At 41.7% G+C, this 23,497-nt stretch overlaps 1 protein-coding gene across 2 annotated transcripts; it reads right to left on the bottom strand.

Moving 5' to 3' along the window:
* Nucleotides 1–672: 672 nt before the first annotated feature.
* LOC311131142 (serine/threonine-protein kinase Kist-like) lies at nt 673–23,353 on the bottom strand. 2 transcript variants are annotated; one of them, XM_084163976.1, is made up of 8 exons: nt 22,943–23,353; nt 13,183–13,517; nt 12,773–12,970; nt 10,726–10,820; nt 10,446–10,522; nt 6,996–7,094; nt 2,463–2,551; nt 673–2,304 (listed from the first exon to the last, which is right to left on the bottom strand). In XM_084163976.1, the coding sequence occupies exons 1-8, from the start codon at nt 23,253–23,255 to the stop codon at nt 2,158–2,160; spliced, it is 1,353 nt and encodes a 450-aa protein (XP_084020102.1). In that variant the 5' UTR covers nt 23,256–23,353; the 3' UTR covers nt 673–2,157. The 2 variants fall into 2 exon arrangements, with proteins under 2 accessions (XP_084020102.1, XP_084020103.1); XM_084163977.1 differs by lacking the exon at nt 22,943–23,353 and adding an exon at nt 21,099–21,255.
* Between the last annotated feature and the right edge of the window lie 144 nt (nt 23,354–23,497).

Genomic DNA, 23,497 nt, shown 5'->3' with positions numbered 1-23,497 from the left:
AAAAATACTATATAAAATAATACTAAATAAAAAGTCACTAATAATTAAAGAGCAGCAGTAAAAATAACAATAGCGAGGCTATATACAGGGGGTACCAGTATCTTGCTACCTATGTGCAAATGGACTAATACCTGACATCGCCTTGCCCACAAATCAATTCCAGCTTTATCAGATACTTAGAATTACTCATATGAGTACTTATATATAAGAAGACATAGAAGAAAAGAAACTGACACTGTATTCAGATAGCTGACCCAAAGTGTAACCAAAACACAAAGGAGCTCCCTGAAATGTTTTCCATAAAGAAATGTCATAATCATGTTCAATGGTTGTGGGGATTAGGAAGGAATCCATGGAGGCTTTCATTGGGATCTATTGTGTGCCTAAACATAAATATACTAAATGGGAGCATTATAGTGGTAGACTCTAGATTATAAACACAGAGAAGGTAGCTAAGGCAGTGGACTACATTTAGTATGGATCACCTCACATATTGATGGTACGTCACTCAGAGGTCCTAGAGTCAGTACTTCACATTTAGGCAGGACGTCGTCAACGATGTCTCAATCAGCATTCACACTTGTCGCATGATGCCAGTTGACTGAAAGTGTGAGTTACAAATGGAGTAAATCGCAGTGTATCAACAATGTGCTTTAAATAGTAGTTATTTTTGCTCATGTAAATATGGTCTCTTTCTCAAATAACTTAAAGAGCATCTGGAGAGGTTGGGCAGGCAGGATGGAGTTTTAGAAGATCAGCTACTGTAGGTATAATATAGGAAGACGAGTCCTTACCGCTAAGGGGTGCTGCAGTATTTATATAGATGGGCAGGATGCCACTAGCCCCCTGCTTGAAACTGTTCTAGTTTCAATGCCAGCCTACTGATTCAGAAGCCTCTGTGCCCAGCCTAAGATTCACAGGGTCATTGGCCTGAATATGAGCAGCAGACAGACAAGGGGGAGAGTCAAAACTGTCAGAATAAATACTGCCTCTAACAATTCAGTTCAGTGCATGCAACATTTTGTTGTTCATTTCAACATCTTCAACACACGACAGAGGCTACAAAAGTCTTGAATTATTCTATAATCTCACCATAGTCAACAAACAACTAAACTAGCTCTGCTCTCACACACTGATTTGACATGCAGACTATAAAACTCACAGACAGAACTGGAATAGTCAGCTACTGTGCTACAACACTGACACAGCTGTAATGCTATCCAACTGAAATATTCCACTGTGAAAACCCTATTCATGGGTCCTGAGCGTACAGTAGGCTTGTTGCTATGTACTGTACAGAGCTAGGGAATTACCCATCCCTTTCATAACGTATCGAAAACTGAACTTCCATTTACATCAGCCCAACCATTCAGGAGTAAACTTGGTATATGTGGCAATTTGGACAAAATTGAATAACACTATATAAGGTAGAATTTATTATATAAAAACATATGGTAGAAATTACTAAAGATTAGATGATTTTTTTATGTACCATAGAAAAGTGCCGCAGTTCAATGGTTGGACTTTAGTCTCAGAACGTGATTCTACTGATGTTCTGGAGTGGTACCTTTGGAATTCAAGTCTCAAAATCTCATAGAAAAATATGTCATAGGAAGGTAACTTTGGACAAGATGAAATTGTGGCTCAGCCTTTAACAAGAGAGACCCAAGATCAATCAGTAGGAACAGTTTCAATTACTTAAATAAACATAGGATATTCAAGCTAAAAAGCCTGCTGGGTTTACGAGAGAAACCCATAGGGCACTTGGTACTGTACTCTTTGTCTTGTTCAGGGTTTGACATCAGCTCAGTGTGCAGAGTGGGACAGTTGTGGCCAGTGAGGGTGTATCTATCTACTGAGAGTCAAGCCATCTACCCTCTGATAAACATATGACCAATATGGATCAATGTTAACAGCAGCCTCCAGCAGTATACATCCCCATAGGAGGACATGGAAAATTGTGAAAGGATATTTGTATAATCCATACTGTTGCTATATACAGTAATTAAAGCTACAGGGCACAGTAGGTTAACTCTTGCCCTAGAGGCTGCAGAAAGCAGAGTGGTGATCTGATATAAGTATCCACATCATGACAGAGACTGACTGACTGGGGCCTAGGCCTGTGCTCTTCAGCTGACGGTGTGTGAGCGTGTGTGTTCACTGCACGGTCTGGTACAAGTAGCCTCTCTTGTAAGCACTCAGGGGGTAGAATGTGGCAACGACAAACTTCCCATCAAAGGTCCGTCCCATCAGCAGTCTCTGGGCCTCTTTGGAGTCGCCTGCGTTAGCGTATTCTACAAACACCTGAGGGAAACACACACATACACACACAGAGATTAAGACAAGAAGAGACAGTAAAAATGCAGGTCTACAATATGTACAAATATATACTTTTGAAAGATTGTATGGAAGTATTTAAATGACAACAATAAACCACTGGTAATGGGGCTAGTGTGTCTTACCTGTCCTTTGCCTGGGTTCTCCTTGGGAATGAGAAGAGAGACCACAGAGCCGTACTTCTGACACTCCTCCTTCATGTCCTCCAAGATGTCTGCCAACACAACAGCATCATGCTAGTTAGTCACACTCACAATATCATTTTGATCAGTGTAAATAAAAAAATAGGGGGCAAACTTTGCACCTGTTTTGCATTTTTGCAAAAAGAAATGGTGCCATTTCCATGTATTTCTTTATTCACAACGTAGCATCTGACCATGTGTTTTAAAGGGATACTGCGACATTCTGACAATTAATAAATGTTTCTACTTACCCAGATGAACTTGTGGATGAAACATTTGTCTCTGCTCGCAGTATGAAGGAAGTTAGAGGTACAGTGCCTCCAGAAAGTATTCACAACCCTTGACTTTTTCCAAATGTTGTTGTGTTACAGCCTGAATGTAATTGTGTCACTGGCCTACAGTCGTGGTCAAAAGTTGAGAATGACACAAATATAAATGTTCAGTCTGCTGCCTCAGTTTTTATGATGGCAATTTGCATATACTCCAGAATGTTATGAAGATTGATCAGATGAATTGCAATTAATTGCAAAGTCCCTCTTTGCCATGAAAATGAACTTAATCCCCCCAAAACATTTCCACTGCATTTCAGCCCTGCAACAAAAGGACCAGCTGCCATCATGTCAGTGATTCTCTCGTTAACACAGGTGAGAGTGTTGACGAGGACAAGGCTGGAGATCACTCTGTCATGCTGATTGAGTTAGAATAACAGACTGGAAGCTTTAAAAGGAGGGTGGTGCTTGAAATCATTGTTCTTCCTCTGTTAACCATGGTTACCTGCAAGGAAACACGTGCCGTCATCATTGCTTTGCACAAAAAGGGCTTCACAGGCAAGGATATTGCTGCTAGTAAGATTGCACCTAAATCAACCATTTACCGGATCATCAAGAACTTCAAGGAGAGAGGTTCAATTGTTGTGAAGAAGGCTTCAGGGCGCCCAAGAAAGTCCAGCAAGCGCCAGGACCGTCTCCTAAAGTTGATTCAGCTGCGGGATCGGGGCACCACCAGTGCAGAGCTTGCTCAGGAATGGCTGCAGGCAGGTGTGAGTGCATCTGCACGCACAGTGAGGCAAAGTCTTTTGGAGGATGGCCTGGTGTCAAGAAGGGCAGCGAGGAAGCCACTTCTCTCCAGGAAAAACATCAGGGACAGACTGATATTCGGCAAAAGGTACAGGGATTGGACTGCTGAGGACTGGGGTAAAGTCATTTTCTCTGATGAATCCCCTTTCCGATTGTTTCAGGCATCCGGACAAAAGCTTGTCCGGCGAAGACAAGGTGAGCGCTACCATCAGTCCTGTGTCATGCCAACAGTAAAGCACCCTGAGACCATTCATGTGTGGGGTTGCTTCTCAGCCAAGGGAGTGGGCTCGCTCACAATTTTGCCTAAGAACATAGCCATGAATAAAGAATGGTCCCAACATATCCTCAAAAAGAAACTTCTCCCAACCATCCAAGAACAGTTTGGTGACGAACAATGCCTTTTCCAGGATGATGGAGCACCTTGCCATAAGGCAAAAGTGATAACTAAGTGGTTCGGGGAACAAAACATCGACATTTTGGGTCCATGGCCAGGAAACTCCCCAGACCTTAATCCCATTGAGAACTTGTGGTCAATCCTCAAGAGGCGTGTGGACAAAGAAAAACCCACAAATTCTGACAAACTTCAAGCATTGATTATGCAAAAATGGGCTGCCATCAGTCAGGATGAGGCCCAGAAGTTAATTGACAGCATGCCGGGGCGGATTGCAGATGTCTTGAAAAAGAAGGGTCAACACTGCAAATATTGACTCTTTGCATAAACTTAATGTAATTGTCAATAAAAGCCTTTGACACTTATGGAACGCTTGTAATTATACTTCAGTATACCATAGTAACATCTGACAAAAATATCTCAAAACACTGAAGCAGCAAACTTTGTGAAGACCAATACTTGTGTCATTCTCAAAACCTTTGACCACGACTGTACACATAATACCCCATGTGGAATTATATTGTTAGACATTTTTACAAAGTCATTAAAAATTAAAAGCTGAAATGTCGAGTCATAAAGTATTCAACCCCTTTGTTACGGCAAGCCTAAATAAGTTCAGAAGTAAAGATGTGCTTAACAAGTCACATAATAAGGTTAATGGACTCACTGTGTGCAATCGAAGTGTTTAACATCATTTTTGAATGACTACCCCGTCTCTGTACCCCACACATACAATTATCTTTAAGGTCCCTCAGTCGAGCAGTGAATTTCAAATAGATTCAACCACAAAGACCAGGGAGGTTTTCCAATGGTTCTCAAAGAAAGGCACCTATTGGTAGATTATATTATGTTTTTATGGTATAATGATGTCATGCCATAGTATTGTGAGGACAGGGAAAGAGTTAAGAGATGAGTGGTTTGGGGCCATGAAGTCTACATTCCATTATGTCAAGGTAGATTAGTGATGTTTAGGATAGCATGAGTGATGTTTAGGATAGTGACTTGGGGTAAAGAGTGATGAACATCAAAGGCAGGGAGTGCCCATGGAGACTTGCCAGATGTATGCCAGGAAGATGGTAATAAAGGCTATATAAGATAGAGTGTCTCCTTTGTTAAGTTAGTTCAACTGACGAAGGGCAAAGCCATGTCCGTTTGTTAGATGAACCCACGAGCTCGTGATTCAATAAATACTTTGTATGAAATCTCCACAGAATGTCTAAGTATATCCTTGCATCCTTGATACCTGAGAAACTCATCATAACAGTAGATGGGTCAAAATAAAAAAAAGCAGACATTGAATATCCCTTTGAGCATGGTGAAGTTATTTTTACATTTACATTTTTAGTCATTTAGCAGACGCTCTTATCCAGAGCGACTTACAGTTAGTGAGTGCATACATTATTATTTTATACTGGCCCCCCGTGGGAATCGAACCCACAACTTAGCTGCAGGACATTAAGCAAACCGCTCAGGGATTTCACCATGAGGCCAATGGACACTTTAAAACAGTTACAGAGTTTAATGGCTGTAATAGGAGAAAACTGAGGATGGATCAACAACATTGTAGTTACTCCACAACACTAACCTAAATGACAGAGTGAAAAGAAGGAAGCCTGTCCAGAATACAAATATTCCAAAACATGCATCCTGTTTGCAATAAGGCACTAAAGTGAAGCTGGAAAAAAAAAATGGCAAAGAAATTAACTTTATGTCCTGAATACAAAGCATTATGTTATGTTTGCGGCAAATCCAACATAACACATCACAGAGTACCATTCTTCATATTTTCAAGCATGGTGGTGCTGCATCATGTTATGGGTATGCTTGTCATTGGCAAGGGAGTTTTTTAGGATAAAAAGAAACTGAATAGAGTTAAGCACAGGCAGAATCCTAAAGGATTCAGTCTGCTTTCTAACAGACCCTAGGAGACAAATTCACCTTTCAGCAGGACAATAACCTAAAACACAAGGCCAAATATACACTGGAGTTGCTTACCAAGACGACCTTGAATATTCCTGAGTGGCCTAATTACAGTTTGGACGTAAATCAGCTTGAAGGTCTATGGCAAAACTTGAAAATGGCTGTCTAGCAATGATCAACAACCAACTTGACAGAGCTTGTAGAATTTTAAAAATAATAATGTGCAAATATTGTCCAATCCAGGTGTGCAAAGCTCTTAGAGACTTACAGCTGTAATCGCTACCAAAGGTTATTCTAACATGTATTGACTCAGGGGGTGTGAATACTTATGTAAATGAGATATTTCTGTATTTCATTTTCAATAAATTAGCTAACATTTCTAAAAACATGTTTTCACTTTGTCATTATGAGGAATTGTGTGTAGATGGGTGACAGAAAACAAAATCAATTTAATCCATTTTGAATTCAGGCTGTAACACAACAAAATGTGGAATAAGTCAAGGGGGTATGAATATGAATACTTTCTGTAGGCAGTGTAGTTTCGCGAGCCAATGCTAACTAGTATTAGCTGACTGGATGTCTACCGGTACACTCTCAGAACTACCTCTTAACTTCCTTCATACTGCATGCAGAGACAAACATTTTATCCACGAGTTAACCTGACTCTGGGTAATTAGAAACATTTCTTAATTACCAGAATATTGCAGTGCAGAGTCAACGAAGCATGAAGTGGACAGCAGAATTGTGCAGACTTCCGCAACAACTAAGAGCGCAAAGCGTGGATAAACTTCTCAGCTGTTTTGGTCCCACGGACACCACATGTACAGATATGTGCATAGTCTTGCATTGCGCTCATCTGTAATATCTACGGTTAATCCTGCTGCTCGTGGCAACGTCATATCACTGAGTCTATATATAGCTTCATCATATTGTTTAGTTCACCGATGACTTGTGGCACTGACTTGTGGTGCCACAAGCCCCAGTGTATTTCCAACGCTGATCTTCATAAAGACCAACTGTAGGAGCTATTTGTTCTTACATTTATCGTCAGTGGTTCCAAAAAGTTGGTTCGAAAAGGCTGTGCCTTACCTTCATACTCCTCCTCATTGTGTAGGTGGCTGTCATCAATCAGGTTGAGCAGGCGCAGAACAGGAGAGGGCAGCAGAACCAAGTCTTCTATGTGAGGAGCTGACACACACACACACCCTTTTCTTCAATCAATAGGTTTAAGAAGCCTTTTATATGGTTTATACAGCACCACCCAACCTCTCTATTATGATTATAATCTTTTTTGTTTTCAGTGAAAATTCAATATGCATATCATAGAGGTAGATTACAAATCGAGCGAAAGAGTGTGTTGGTGGGCAGGTGCAGTGATAGATGGTAAGATTATGCTGTAATGCAAGCTTTCATATGAGCTGGATGAGAATGAGGTACAGTGCCTATCATAAGTATCCACTCCCCTTCGATTTCTTCAGATTTTATTGTGTTACAAAGTGGGATTAAAATTGATTTGTAATTTTTTGTCAACGATCCACACAAAATACTAATACATGTCAAAGTGGAGGAAAAATGTTTTTATTTTTATGAAAAATAAAACACTAACATACCTTGATTAGATAAGTATTCACCGCCTTGAGTTAATAAATGTTAGAAACACCTTTGGTGGCAGAGATTACAGCTGTGAATCTTCTTGGGTAAAAATTCTTCAAGCTCTGTCAAGGTTTTGGGGATCATGGCTAGACAGCAATGTTCAAGTCTTGCCATAGATTTTCAAGCAGACTTAAGTCAAAACTAACTTGGCCACTTAGGAAACTTCAGTGTTGATTTGGCCTTATGTTGTACAGTACCAGTCAAAAGTTTGGACACACCTACTCACTCAAGGGTTTTTCTTTATTTTTACTATTTTCTACATCGTAGAATAATAGTGGAGACATCAAAACTATCAAATAAGACATATGAAATCATGTAGTAACCAAAAAAGTGTTAAACTTTTCTTCAAAGTAACCACCCTTTGCCTTGATGACAGCTTTGCACATTCTTGGCATTCTCTCAACCAGCTTCATGAGGTAGTCACCTGGAATGCATTTCAATTAACAGGTGTACCTTGTTAAAAGTTAATTTGTGGAATTTCTTTCCTTCTTAATGCGTTTGAGCCAATCAGTTGTGTTGTGACAAGGTAGGGGTGGTATACAGAAGATAGCCCTATTTGGTAAAAGACCAAGTCCTTCTTATGGCAAGAACAGCTCAAATAAGCAAAGAGAAACGACAGTCCATCATTACTTTAAGACATAAAGGTCAGTCAATCCGGACAATTTCAAGAACTTTGAAAGTTTCTTCAAGTGCAGTCGCAAAACCCATCAAGCGCTATGATGAAACTGGCTCTCATGAGGACCGCCACAGGAAAGAAAGACCCAGAGTTACCTCTGCTGCAGAGTTCATTAGAGTTAACTGCACCTCAGATTGCAGCCCAAATAAGTGCTTCACAGAGTTAAAATAACAGACACATCTCAACATCAACTATTCAGAGGAGACTGCGTGAATCAGGCCTTCATGGTCGAATTGCTGCAAAGAAACCACTACTAAAGGACACCAATAAGAAGAAGAGACTTGCTTGGGCCAAGAAACACGAGCAATGGACATTAGACCATGGAAATCTGTCCTTTGGTCTGATGAGTCCAAATTTAAGATTTTTGGTTCCAACTGCCATGTCTTTGTGAGATGCAGAGTAGGTGAACGGATGATCTCTGCATGTGTGGTTCCCACCATGAAGCATGGAGGAGGTGGTGTGAGGGTGTGGGGGTGCTTTGCTGGTGACACTGTCAGTGATTTATTTAGAACTCAAGGCACACTTAACCAGCATGGCTACCACAGCATTCTGCAGCGATACGCCATCCCATCTGGTTTGCGCTTAGTGGGACTATCATTTGTTTTTCAACAGGACAATGACCCAAAACACACCTCCAGGCTGTGTAAGGGCTATTTGACCAAGAAGGAGAGTGATGGACTGCTGCATCAGATGACCTGGTCTCCACAATCACACGACCTCAACCCTACTGAGATGGTTTGGGATGAGTTGAACCACAGAGTGAAGGAAAAGCAGCCAACAAGTGCTCAGCATATGTGGGAACTCCTTCAAGACTGTTGGAAAAGCATTCCTCATGAAGCTGGTTGAGAGAATGCCAAGAGTGTGCAAAGCTGTCAAAGGCAAAGGGTGGCTACTTTGAAGAATATAAAATATATTTTGATTTATTTAACACTTTTTTGGTTACTACATGATTCCATATGTGTTATTTCATAATTTTTATGTCTTCACTATTATTCTACAATGTAGAAAATAGTAAAAATAAAGAAACCCTTGAATGAGTAGGTGTGTCCAAACTTTTGACTGGTACTGTAGGTTATTGTCCTGCTGAAAGGTGAATTCCTCTCCCAGTGTCTGGTGAATGCAGACTGAAGCAGGTTTCCCTCTAGGATTTTGCCTGAGCTTAGCTCCATCCCATTTCTTTTTATCCTGAAAGTCTCCCCAGTCTTTGCCAATGTCAAGCATACCCATACCATGATGCAGCCACCACCATTCTTGAAGATAAGGAGGCAGTTACTCAGTGATGTGTTGTATTTGCCCCAATCATACAGCTTTGCATTTAAGCCAAAAAGTGTTTTCCTTTGTCGTGTTGTTTTTGTGTTTTTTTTTTTACAGTATTACTTTAGTGCCTGGTTGTATACAGGTGCACGTTTATTTTATTTTAATTCTGTATATTTGTATTCTTTTCGCTCTATCATTGAGGTCATTATTGTGGAGTCACTACAATGTTGTTGATCCAACCTCAGTTTTCTCCCATCACTGCCATTGAACTCAGTAACTGTTTTAAAATCAACTCATGGTGACATCCCTAAGCAGTTTCCGTAATGTCCTGCAGCTAAGTTCAGAAGGATGACTGTATCTTTGATGTGCCTGGGTGGTTTAATACATCCTCAACAGCATAATTATTAACTTGACCATGCTTAAAGAGATATTCAATGTCTGATCTATTATTGTTACACATCTACCAATCACTTCCCTTCTTTATGAGACTTTCGAAAGACTCCCTGGTCTTTGTTGTTGAATCTGTGCTTGAAATTCAATACTTGACTGAGGGACCTTACAGATGTTGTATGTATGGGGGACAGAGGAAGGGATAGTCATTCAAAAATGATGTCAACCCCTATTATTTCACTTATGTAAACTTATGTGATTTGTTAAGCCAAATTTTACTACTGAACTAATTTACGCTTGCCTAAAGAAAGGGGGTGAATACTTATGCAACGACTATATTTTTGTTATTAAATTTGTATTCATTTGTAGAATTTTCTTTTCACTTTGACATTATGGAGTATTTTGTGTAGAGCAATGACAAAAAAAAAAATCACAATTAAATCCATTTCAATTCCAGTTTGTAACGCAACAAAACATGAAAAAATCCAAGAGGGGTGAATACTTATGACACCACCGGATGTGCCCATATCTGCTGTGGACTTTGCATTGGTGTTTCTGATTACCAAAGGGAATGCTGAAGAAAGGGCTAAGCAGGGCCGTCTCGGCTGTGCCTCTGTGCTTGGGGTCGTTGTGAAGCATGCTGCAGGTGCATACAAACATTACAAAAATGAATGTCAACGTTAGGAACCCCTCTCTCAAGTTTACAATGTAGAAAATGACGAGTTATGTTTAAGGGAGTGTAGAGTCAATTTGGTACAACGGATCAAATGTCTGCATTTATGTACAAACTAAAACAATAAAAACAAAATGCATATGGATGAATGAATGAATGAATGTTGTTACCTCTTGATCAGGTCTCTGAGGTGATAGACAGGGATAGCAGGACACACCACACTGTTACTGGCAAAGATATGGTCGACTATTGCTGCACTGTTGTCCTGCAAGAGCAAAAGAACAGTAGGCTACAGAACAGCAGGTTGGACAACACACCCATATCTGTCTAATAAAATGTCTATTACCTAAATGTCTTATTTATCTATTTATAGCATTCGGAAAGTATTCAGACCTTCACTTTTTCCACATTTTGTTATGTTACAGCCTTATTCTAAAATGGATTAAATAAATAAAAATTCCTTGTCAATCTACACACAATACCTCATAATGACAAAGCAAAAACAGGTTTTTATAAATTTTTGCAAATGTATTAAAAATAAAAAACAGAAATATGACATTTACATAAGTATTGAGACCCTTTGCTATGAGACTCGAAATTGAGCTCAGGTGTATCCTGTTCCATTTATCATCCTTGGATGTTTCTACAACTGAGTCCACCGGTGGTAAATTCAATTGAGTGGACATGATTTAGAAAGACTCACACCTGTCTATATAAAGACCCCACAAAACCGAGCCATGAGGTCGAAGGTATTGTCCATAGAGCTCCGAGACAGGATTATGTCGAGGTACAGATCTGGAGAAGGGTACCAAGAAATGTCTGCAGCATTGAATGTCCCCAAAAACACAGTGGCCTCCATCATTCTTAAGTGGAAGAAGTTTGGAACCACCAGCACTTTTCCTAGAGCTGGCCGCCTGGCCAAACTGAGCAATCGGGGGAGAAGGGCCTTGGTCAGGAAGGTGACCAAGAACCCGATGGTCACTGACAGAGCTCCAGAGTTCCTCTGTGGAAATGGGAGAACTTTGCAGAAGGACAACAATTAGGCTTTTGTGGTAGAGTGGTCAGACGGAAGCCACTCCTCAGTAAAAGGCACATGACAGCCCGCTTGGAGTTTGCCAAAAGGCACCTAAAGGACTCTCAGACCATGAGAAACAAGATTCTCTGGTCTGATGAAACCAAGATTGAACTCTTTGGTCTGAATGCCAAGCGTCACAGGAGGAAACCAGGCATCGCTCATCACCTGGCCAATACCATCCTTACGGTGAAGCATGGTGGTAGCAGCATCATGCTGTGGGGATGTTTTTCAGGGGCAGGGACTGGAAGACTAGTCAGGATCGAGAGAAAGATGAACGAAGCAAAGTACAGAGAGATCCCTGATGAAAACCTGCTCCAGAGCGCTCAGGCCTCAGACTGGGGCGGTTCACCTTCCAACAGGACAACGACTCTAAGCACAAAGCCAAGACAATGCAGGAGTGGCTTCGGGACAAGTCTCAATGTTCTTGAGTGGCCCAGCCAGAGCCCGGACTTGAACCCGATTGAACATCTCTGGAGAGACCTGAAAATAGCTGCGCAGCGACGCTCCCCATCCAACCTGACAGAGCTTGAGAGATCTGCAGAGAAAAATGGGCGAAACTCCCCAAATACAGGTGCGCCAAGCTTGTAGTGTCATACCCAAGAAGACTCGAGGCTGTAATCGCTGCCAAAGGTGCTTCAACAAAGTACTGAGTAAAGGGTCTGAATACTTATGTAAATGTAATATTTCCGTTTTATTTTTAATACATTTGCAAGAATTTCTAAAAACCAGTTTTTGCTTTGTCATTATGGGGTACTGTGTGTAGATTGATGAGGGGAAAAAACAATTTAATCCATTTTAGAATAAGGCTGTAATGTAACAATGTGGAAAAAGTGAAGGGGTCTGAGTACTTTATGAATGCACTGTATGTGAAGAACATATTGATCTATTAAGCTACAGGTGGATCAGAGTCCACTGCATTCCTAGGAAAACAAGTACCCATGTATCCATTAGCAACAGTCCTATGGAACACAGTACACTGTATGTCTGGCTATGTAATCACAGGGGATGGGTGTATATGACAATAATGTGGTAAAGAACAGTCTTTTAAAAAGGTGTGTTTGTGCTGGTTTGGAACAAAAGCCTGCACACTCAGTATAGTGGCAATACAGGCCCGGAGTCGGAGAGCAGTGCTGTGGACGTACCTTCCACTCGGGTGACCTGACAGTGTCTTTGAGTTTGATGCCTGAGTACATCTCCAGCAGGATGATACCCAGGCTCCAGAGGTCCACAGCGGCCGAGCAGCAAGAGTTGCCCTCCACCTCCAGCCCCGCCTGGGACAGCGAGTTCTGACGCTCAGCCTCCGGGGCACGGTACCCATCCGTCTGGATGTACTTCACGTCCTTGGAACACACACGGCGAGAACGGACACTATTATACAGGCCGAAAACCACACACACCAAAGTTTAACCTGGTCCATATAATTGTTTTCCTGTTGTATGTCACCTAATTTTATGCATAACTGATCAACGTACAAAGATGCTAAAACCAACTTGAAAACCCTCCCTCAGAGGTATGTAGCCCACACAAACCCCTGTTCTCGAGTCCACTTCACCTGGTTACCCTCCTTGAAGCTGAGTCCAAAGTCGATGAGTTTGAAGCACTCGTCGTCTGCACTCCAGAGCACATTGCGGGGCTTGAGGTCTGCATGGACGTAGCCCTCTCGGTGGAGGAAGGCCAGGGCCTCCAGGATGTCTCTGGCACAGTGCTGCACCAGCCACATGGAGTGGCCCTGCTGCTGGGCACCACCACTCTGGGGGCTGCCCGCCTGGCCCTGGGTACTGGCCCTAACCAGCAGCTCAGACACACTGACATCCAGCAGCTCCAGCAGCAGGCAGCGTGTGGCCACGCCCACATGGCTGTGGTTGGTGAACACCCCATACAGCGTTACTATGGAGACATACAGGAATGGAACAGTCAGCATAAGCACAGATTTGATTGGGTGGTGAAGTCAGGGGCTCTGTTTGAATACTCATAAAATGCATCCCTTCCTTGAGGTTACACTGATGTGATCTGTAAAGCAAGGTTATCACCCTGTTATAAAAGGTTATAAAACATTGCATGTGTTATAAAAACATGGAAGTCTTATCTGAGTATTCACGTATCATGAATGTAAAGTAAGTCTATATGGCGATATCGATTTCATAATCAAAACCATATTCTTTTAAAGCCCACTCCGTCAACAATTCCAAAGTCCACGACTTGTAAATGCAGTGATGATCAATAAATATGGAATTGTTTTATATAGGGGCAAAGTAAACTCTCCAACATCGTATCTTCCATTGAATTCTTGTAGAACAAATCAAGAGCTTGAACCTTACACAAAGGAGACCGAGGTTGGGTTATTAGTAGAGAACCACCGATAATCTGCTGAGCCGATATATCGGGTCAATATTGGCTTTTTCTAGTCTATTGGTCCTTCTCTAAGGCTTTGCTGATAGTCACTCTACATTGCAAAGCTGCTGCTATGCCAGCCGCCACTCACCGCCTGAGCCACGAGCACTGCACAATGCCAGGGAATGTCTAGCTGGGAAAATCAGCAGCGGGAGGAGGCTAGCTCATTCTCCAACACAAAGGTGCAGTATTGAGAAATTGATGAATTCACACAGTGACCAAAATCAAACTCCAGTTGCAAATATTATTTCAGTTAATTCACTAATAAGGCTTGTGTCAACGTGCCCGGACATGCAAGCAATAAACAAGCTAGCTAAGCAGATAGCTACAGTGGCTTGCGAAAGTATTCACCCCCCTTGGCATTTTTCTTATTTTGTTGCCTTACAACCTGGAATTAAAAATTGATTTTGGGTGGGTTTGTATCATTTAATTTACACAACATGCCTACCACTTTGAAGATGCAAAATATTTGTTAATGTGAAACAAACAAGAAATAATACAACAAAAAAACAGAACTTGAGCGTGCATAACTATTCATCCCCCCCCCCCCCCCTACCCCACTTTGTAGAGCCACCTTTTGCAGCAATTAGCTGCAAGTCTCTTGGGGTATGTCTCTATAAGCTTGGCACATCTAGCCACTGGGATTTTTGCCCATTCTTCAAGGCAAAACTGCTCCAGCTCCTTCAAGTTGGATGGGTTCCGCTGGTGTACAGCAATCTTTAAGTCATACCACAGATTTTCAATTGGATTGAGGTCTAGACTTTGACTAGGCCATTCCAAGAAATGTAAATGTTTCCCCTTAAACCACTCGAGTGTTGCTTTAGCAGTATGCTTAGGGTCATTGTCCTGCTGGAAGGTGAACCTCCATCCCAGCCTCAAATCTCTGGAAGACTGAAACAGGTTTCCCTCAAGAATTCCCCTGTATTTAGCGCCATCCATCATTCCTTCAATTCTGACCAGTTTCCCAGTCCCTGCCGATGAAAAACATCCCCACAGCATGATGCTGCCACCACCATGTTTCACTGTGGGGATGGTGTTCTCGGGGTGATGAGAGGTGTTGGGTTTGCGCCCGACATAGCGTTTTCCTTGAGTACCTTCTTCCATATGTTTGGTGAGTCTCCCACATGCCTTTTGGCAAACACCAAACGTGTTTGTTTATTTTTTTCTTTAAGCAATGGCTTTTTTCTGGCCACTCTTCCGTAAAGCCCAGCTCTGGAGTATACGGCTTAAAGTGGTCCTATGGACAGATACTCCAATCTCCGCTGTGGAGCTTTGCAGCTCCTTCAGAGTTATCTTTGGTGTCTTTGTTGCCTCTCTGATTAATTCCCTCCTTGCCTGGTCCGTGAGTTTTGGTGGGTGTCCATCTCTTTGCAGGTTTGTTGTGGTGCCATATTCTTTAAATTTTTTAAGAATGGATTTAATGGTGCTCCGTGGGATGCTCAAAGTTTCAGATATTTTTTTACAACCCAACCCTGATCTGTACTTCTCCACAACTTTGTCCTTGACCTGTTTGGAGAGCTCCTCGGTCTTCATGGTGCTGCTTGCTTGGTGGTGGCCCTTGCTTAGTGGTGTTGCAGACTCTGGGGCCTTTCAGAACAGGTGTATATATACTGAGATCATGTGACAGATCATGTGACACTTAGATTGCACACAGGTGGACTTTATTTAACTAATTATGTGACTTCTGAAGGTAATTGGTTGCACCAGATCTTAATTTAGGGGCTTCATAGCAAAGGGGGTGAATAAATATGCACGCATCACTTTTCTGTTATTTTTTTTTTTTAAACAATACCACTTGACCTATTTGGACTATTTTGTGTATGCCCATTACATGAAATCCAAATAAAAATCAATTTAAATTACAGGTTGTAATGCAACAAAATAGGAAAAACACCAAGGGGGATGAATACTTTTGCAAGGCACTGTATGTGACCTGTTAGCAAAGATTACGATAACTAACCCTTTCATCTGTGGTATTAGCTAGCTGGTTAGATAAATATGGTACTAAGATATCAGATAGGAGCTAATAGCCAACATAGCTAGCTAACGGTAGCTGGTTATCATTTTGAACATTAACCATTTTCGGCAAGGAGCCATCTGACTTGTGGTGTAAAGTTAGCTATTTAGTGGTGTGCTGACCTGACCAGCCACAATGATATCCGTAAATTGACAGTTGGTAGTCAGATTAGATGGATTGTCGTAATAGGGAAAGAAAGGAGTGTTTTAAAAATGCCTAAATAAAAGGTTGGCAATTGGTTTAGCTACCAAATAATCTTCCTGCATGTTTATGAACCAAGAAAGCTGTAGATCCGCGTGTGCGCATTCTAAATTCTAAATCTATAAGCAGATATGAGTCATTCAGGCAGAACGTGCATCGTCGTTTCATCTTTTTTTCCTACCCTCGCTCTCCTTGTTAGATATTATGCACATTTACGGCTTGGTAGCAAATGTCATCGCCATTGAGCTAGTTCTCATAGTAGCAGTAAACCGCACCAAGTGATGTGAGCGATGAGGAGATGTGAAAGGGAGCAGAGTTACAGCCTCGCTTTATTTTTTTTAGTGATCCAATAGACATTTTAGTAATTTAGCAGACGCTCTTATCCAGAGCGATTTACAATTAGTGAGTGCATACATTTTTCATACTGGCCCCCCCCGTATGAAAAATCATAGCAGTAGGATCAAGTTACTAGCCAATTGAGTTGTTTCGAATTTCGTCCTGGCAGCTGAGTTGTTTAGAGATGCGTCCTGACAGCTGAAAAAATACCTTTTCCCGATCACGGAAAATGAAGAATAAAAATAATACTTGTTTCATAAGCATCCATGCTCACAAATCTTGATGTTACGTTGGACCCATTTGCATTGAATTGTTATTATTTTATATTCTCAAACTAACAGCAGTGCCTATATGATGTCCTTCCATACATGCTGGAGTGATTTCTTCTTTGCAAATGTTGTGGATCAGTAGGCTATAAATCCCAAATCTGTAGCACCATAGACTCCACTGATCAGCCAAAACAAGCGCAGTAACTCAATGCATGCACATACTATTCTTCAGTAGCAATTTCTGCATGTAAATCTTTGTGGGGCAAACAAAAACATGGGATGCATGCCAGCAAAGACAACACTAAACAATGCATGAATTGCACTATAACGGTGACAAACGGTGCCCACAAACTGTTAGGGCCTAAATAAAGCTGTCCCAACAGCAGAATCCCAACATCTTACCACTGCTACACCTGGCTATCAGCGGAGCCTTGTCTGGCAGCAAAACAGTTCATTCAGCCTCATTTACTGCCTTTTAAAAAAACATAGCAGATATGGCTGACTTGCTTAAACAAATGTGGTTTCGAATGACAATTGAGATGTACAAACTATGGCATAAGGGGACGACAAGCGGATAAGAAGCAATCCGTAATTTCAATTAAGACATTAATGAGCGAGCTAGGACAGACGTAGTCAATATAACTATTTGTTTAGCACTTTTGAAATGTACAGCGACAGAATTCAGAATATGGGCCGTTCTTACAGCGCTCTCCCTGTACACCAAGTCAGAACCGTAGGATAAATAAAGGGGACATACAGTGGGGAGAACAAGTATTTGATACACTGCCGATTTTGCAGGTTTTCCTACTTATAAAGCATGTAGAGGTCTGTAATTTTAATCATAGGTACACTTCAACTGAAGAGACGGAATCTAAAACAAAAACAAAAAATCCAGAAAATCACATTGTATGATTTTTAAGTAATTCATTTGCATGTTATTGCATGACATAAGTATTTGATCACCTACCAACCAGTAAGAATTCCGGCTCTCACAGACCTGTTAGTTTTTCTTTAAGGAGCCCTCCTGTTCTCCACTCATTAAACTGCACCTGTTTGAACTCATTACCTGTATAAAAGACACCTGTCCACACACTCAATCAAACAGACTCCAACCTCTCCACAATGGCCAAGACCAGAGAGCTGTGTAAGGACATCAGGGATAAAATTGTAGACCTGCAGAAGGCTGGGATGGGCTACAGGACAATAGGCAAGCAGCTTGGTGAGAAGGCAACAACTGTTGGCGCAATTATTAGAAAATGGAAGAAGTTCAAGATGACGGTCAATCACCCTCGGTCTGGGGCTCCATGCAAGATCTCACCTCGTGGGGCATCAATGATCATGAGGAAGGTGAGTGATCAGCCCAGAACTACACGGCAGGACCTGGTCAATGACCTGAAGAGAGCTGGGACCACAGTCTCAAAGAAAACCATTAGTAACGCACTACGCCGTCATGGATTCAAATCCTGCAGCGCACGCAAGGTCCCCCTGCTCAAGCCAGCGCATGTCCAGGCCCGTCTGAAGTTTGCCAATGACCATCTGGATGATCCAGAGGAGGAATGGGAGAAGGTCATGTGGTCTGATGAGACAAAAATAGAGCTTTTTGGTCTAAACCACTCGCCGTGTTTGGAGGAAGAAGAAGGATGAGTACAACCCCAAGAATATCATCCCAACCATGATGCATGGAGGTGGAAACATCATTATTTGGGGATGCTTTTCTGCAAAGGGGACAGGACGACTGCACCGTATTGAGGGGAGGATGGATGGGGCCATGTATCGCGAGATCTTGGCCAACAACCTCCTTCCCTCAGTAAGAGCATTGAAGATGGGTCGTGGCTGAGTCTTCAAGCATGACAACAACCCGAAACACACAGCCAGGGCAACTAAGGAGTGGCTCCGTAAGAAGCATCTCAAGGTCCTGGAGTGGCCTAGCCAGTCTCCAGACCTGAACCCAATAGAAAATCTTTGGAGGGAGCTGAAAGTCTGTATTGCCCAACGACAGCCCCGAAACCTGAAGGATCTGGAGAAGGTCTGTATGGAGGAGTGGGCCAAAATCCCTGCTGCAGTGTGTGCAAACCTGGTCAAATCCTACAGGAAACATATGATCTCTGTAATTGCAAACAAAGGTTTCTGTACCAAATATTAAGTTCTGCTTTTCTGATGTATCAAATACTTATGTCATGCAATAAAATGCAAATGAATTACTTAAAAATCATACAATGTGATTTTCTGGATTTTTGTTTTAGATTCCGTCTCTCACAGTTGAAGTGTACCTATGATAAAATATTACAGACCTCTACATGCTTTGTAAGTAGGAAAACCTGCAAAATCGGCAGTGTATCAAATACTTGTTCTCCCCACTGTATAAGCAGACAATGAAAGCGCTTACAATATTTGATGATTACATATATCTAAAACAGGTTATAGGCTACATGTGCACCACCAAGTCAGAACAGTAGGCGAAATTAAGAGGAGAAAATAGACCAAATTATTAGGGTGAGGCACATGGGCTACTAACAGCTTACTACACAACATACAGTTGAAGTCGGAAGTTTACATACACCTTAGCCAATTACATTTAAACTCAGTTTTTCACAATTCCTGACATTTAATCCTAGTAAAAATTCCCTGTCTTGGGTCAGTTGGGATCACCTCTTTATTTTAAGAATGTGAAATGTCAGAATAATAGTAGAGAGAATTATTTCTTTCAGCTTTTATTTCTTTCATCACATTCCCAGTGGGTCAGAAGTTTACATACACTCAATTAGTATTTGGTAGCATTTCCTTTAAATTGTTTAACTTGGGTCAAACATTTCGGGTAGCCTTCCACAAGCTTCCCACAATAAATTGGGTGAATTTTGGCCCATTCCTCCTGACAGAGCTGGTGAAACTGAGTCAGGTTTGTAGGCCTCCTTGCTCGCACATGCTTTTTCAGTTCTGCCCACAAATGTTCTATAGGATTGAGGTCAGGGCTTTGTGATGGCCACTCCAATACCTTGACTTTGTTGTCCTTAAGCCATTTTGCCACAACTTTGGAAGTATGCTTGGGGTCATTGTCCATTTGGAAGACCCATTTGCGACCAAGCTTTAACTTCCTGACTGATGTCTTGAGATGTTGCTTCAATATATCCAAATAATTTTCCTTCCACATGATGCCATCTATGTTGTGAAGTGTACCAGTCCCTCCTGCAGCAAAGCACCCTCACAGCATGATGCTGCCACCCCTGTGCTTCACGGTTGGGATGGTGTTCGTCGGCTTGCAAGCCACCCCTTTTTCCTCCAAACATAACGACGGTCATTATGGCCAAACAGTTCTATTTTTGTTTCATCAGACCAGAGGACATTTCTCCAAAAAGTACGATCTTTGTCCCCATGTGCAGTTGCAAACCGTAGTATGGCTTTTTTATGGCAGTTTTGGAGCAGTGGCTACTTCCTTGCTGAGCGGCCTTTCAGGTTATGTCGATATAGGACTCGTTTTACTGTGGATATAGATACTTTTGTACCTGTTTCCTCCAGCATCTTCACAAGGTCCTTTGCTGTTGTTCTGGGATTGATTTGCACTTTTCGCACCAAAGTACGTTCATCTCTAGGATGCAGAACGCGTCCCCTTCCTGAGCGGTGTGACGGCTGCGTGGTCCCATGGTGTTTATACTTCCGTACTATTGTTTGTACAGATGAACTTGGTACCTTCAGGCGTTTGGAAATTGCTCCCAAGGATAAACCAGACTTGTGGAGGTCTACAATTCTTTTTCTGAGGTCTTGGCTGATTTATTTTGATTTTCCCATGATGTCAAGCAAAGAGGCACTGAGTTTGAAGGTAGGCCTTGAAATAAATCCACAGGTACACCTCCAATTGACTCAAATGATGTCAATTTGCCTATCAGAAGCTTCTAAAGCCATGACATAATTTTCTGGAATTTTCCAGGCTTTTTAAAGGCACAGTCAACTTAGTGTATGTAAACTTTTGACCCACTGGAATTGTGATACAGTGAATTATAAGTGAAATAATCTGTCTGTAAACAATTGTTGGAAAAATTACTTGTGTCATGCACAAAGTAGATGTCCGACTATAGTTTGTTAACAAGAAATGTGTGGAGTGGTTGAAAAACAAGTTTAATTACTCCAACCTAAGTGTATGTAAACTTCCGACTTCAACTGTACACTTAGTATTACTTTCTTAGCTACAGTATAGCCTACATATCTCCCTGGCATATTACATCATTTATGCAGCAGCATACAATACATTTTTGGACTCACCTTGTTGTGTTGTGCTCACTTGAACAGGAAGGTGGTGCGGCGGTCCTTCGTGGGCAAATTTTGTCATCAAAGTCTGGCATTCTCTGGATTTATGGTGCTTTCAAGACAACTGGGAACTCGGAAAAAACAAGGTTGAATCATGATGACGTAATTGATCTTCAGGTCGTAGCTCTAGAAAGAGGCTGAGTTCCGGATTTACAATTCTGAGTTGGATGACCGTTCAAAACGTATTTTCCCCAGTCGGAGCTCGTTTTTTCCCCAGAGTTCCCAGTTAACTTGACTTCAAGACTTCGCAGTTCCGAGTTAACAGTTGTTTTGAACAAATCATGCTTCATTGAAAGCATGGCCAATGTTTCATGTTTATCATTTTAAATTTGGAACAGAGACCCTTAATCCCAGATTTGGGACAAACAGCCACTCCACTGAATAGCAGGCTAATGATTGCTTTGCAATGCTTGCAGTTAGCCACTGATTCCTTCCAAACCACTCATTGTTGAATTTGCAATTTCCAACTTGTTGTGTAATGTTTATGTCCAATGAGCACTGATACGTTTTATCTATCATTTCTCTTCATTATTTATCTTCATATGACAAGGATTAAAAAGGATTTGCCAGTAGATTGTCGACTTGATTCATGATGATGACTGCTGGCTAAGATTTTGAAAGTATGATGTTGGCATGATCAGTCCAATCAAAGGTACTGTAGATATAACGTGATTTAACGTCATTTTATCTGTGGCCAATGACCTTGAGCCTTCTTGGATGGGCACTTCTAATGTAACTCTATGGCAGCACCCAAGGGGCTTGAATTTTCTAGCTCTACCCTTAGACTTCATGGTGACATACTGACACAACACTGAGCTAATCACGGCGCAACTAGAGAACATTACCAACACCTACGCTCCGTATTTTCCGCTGTCTGCCCCACCACCAAAGAAAGCACTGAGCTAGGCTGAAACACCTGCATTTTGGAGCTGCCTTACTCAAGAAAGCAAAAAAGAGACCATGTTTGTATGCGGCTTTATTAACTCAATGATTTTTTTTTACATTGTTTGCAAACTGATATGACACATATTAATGCCAAAATAACATGCAAAACAGGCAAGCCCCCCCAAATTTTTTTTAAATAAACTTGTATTTTTCCTTAAAATGTGGGGCTCAAAACAGGTGGCTCTGCCCCACCTGCCCTAAATGACAGGTCGCCACTGCTCCTATTGAATATGCATTCACCTGTATTGTGAGTAGGCCTCTGCCATCTTAATTTACCCAGTTTATCAAGAGATTTACCATTCAAATACAATTATTACCTTTATGTTGTTATGTAGGTAGATTGGTAAAAACAAAGTAAAATGTATTGTATTGTTTGATTTAAAAATGTATGCATTATGCATACATGGCTGTCTCTGGGAAATATTGAATATCGGCCTAAAATTGATATCAGCCCTAAAAAATCCATAGAGGTCGTTCTCTAGTTATTAGGATGTGTCAGTCAGGGTCATCATCATCATCAGGTGTTGGTTTGACGTGGCTGACAAGGGCTTTACGATATGCCAATGAATCCTTTAAAAACCAGCGTTACTGAAAACAGCTTACTATGACTGATCTGAGACAAGATTGAGATCTGTGACTTGGTTGTAATGACTGACTGGCAATCAGCTTGATAACAACACAGATTTCAAGTAGCCAAGGTTAAATGAAGCTAAACCCTTTGTAATAACACTCATAATGTGATTCTCAGATAACCTGGTCATTGATGAGGTACACTAGAAGACGAGCGCTGTAATTCCAGAGATTGTGCACAGTAACGTTACAACCATATTACAATACAATAAAAAGGTCCTTACCGATGTTTTTGTGTCCTTGGATGTCTTCCAGCACGGACCTCTCCTTGTGGTACCCGTAATCTCCGCCCTGAGTGTCCGCTAGGAACTCCTTAACCGCGGCCGTACTCGTCCTTCCTGAGCTCACCCGGTATACCGAGGCCGAGACGCCTTGCCCGAGCCGGGCCTGGACGTTCCAAATTTCTCCAAATATTTCAAACAACACCGGCCTCATTGCCTGATCAACGCTTCTGGGAGATCCTGCCATCAATACTGCGCTGCTATCTGGACGGGGTATCTTCCCACTTGGATCTGATGAACTGCAGTGTGCCATCATTGAGATTAGTGAATCAAGGCAAGCTAGCTAGCTAGTTAAATTTTAGACAGCTGTATGCAGCTGCTGGCACATAGCAATCGACCAGCGAGACACCCCGATAAAAAGATCGAACGTTTTGACACTAGCCAGCACTGTAAACGTGTATACTATCCATTTCTCGATCATGCAACTCAATAATAAATCAGTTGCGTGTTTCAACTTTAGATACCAATAGCTGACATGTTAGCTACTTCGCATGTGCT

This window comes from Coregonus lavaretus (assembly GCF_964263955.1).
Source record: "Coregonus lavaretus genome assembly, chromosome: 6".
Taxonomy (NCBI): Eukaryota; Metazoa; Chordata; class Actinopteri; order Salmoniformes; family Salmonidae; genus Coregonus; species Coregonus lavaretus.
The sequence above is the reverse complement of the archived record's forward strand: the minus strand, read 5'-3'. Positions and strand labels throughout refer to the sequence as shown.

Excerpts from the sequence above, each read along its gene's own strand:
- LOC311131142 (XM_084163976.1), bottom strand. The coding sequence starts at position 23,255 with ATGATGGCACACTGCAGTTCATCAGATCCAAGTGGGAAGATACCCCGT. Across the intron at positions 12,971-13,182 it reads GCTTCAAGGAGGGTAACCAG|GACGTGAAGTACATCCAGAC; the intron begins GTGAAGTGGACT and ends GTGTGTTCCAAG. Across the intron at positions 2,552-6,995 it reads CAATGAGGAGGAGTATGAAG|ACATCTTGGAGGACATGAAG; the intron begins GTAAGGCACAGC and ends TTGTGTTGGCAG.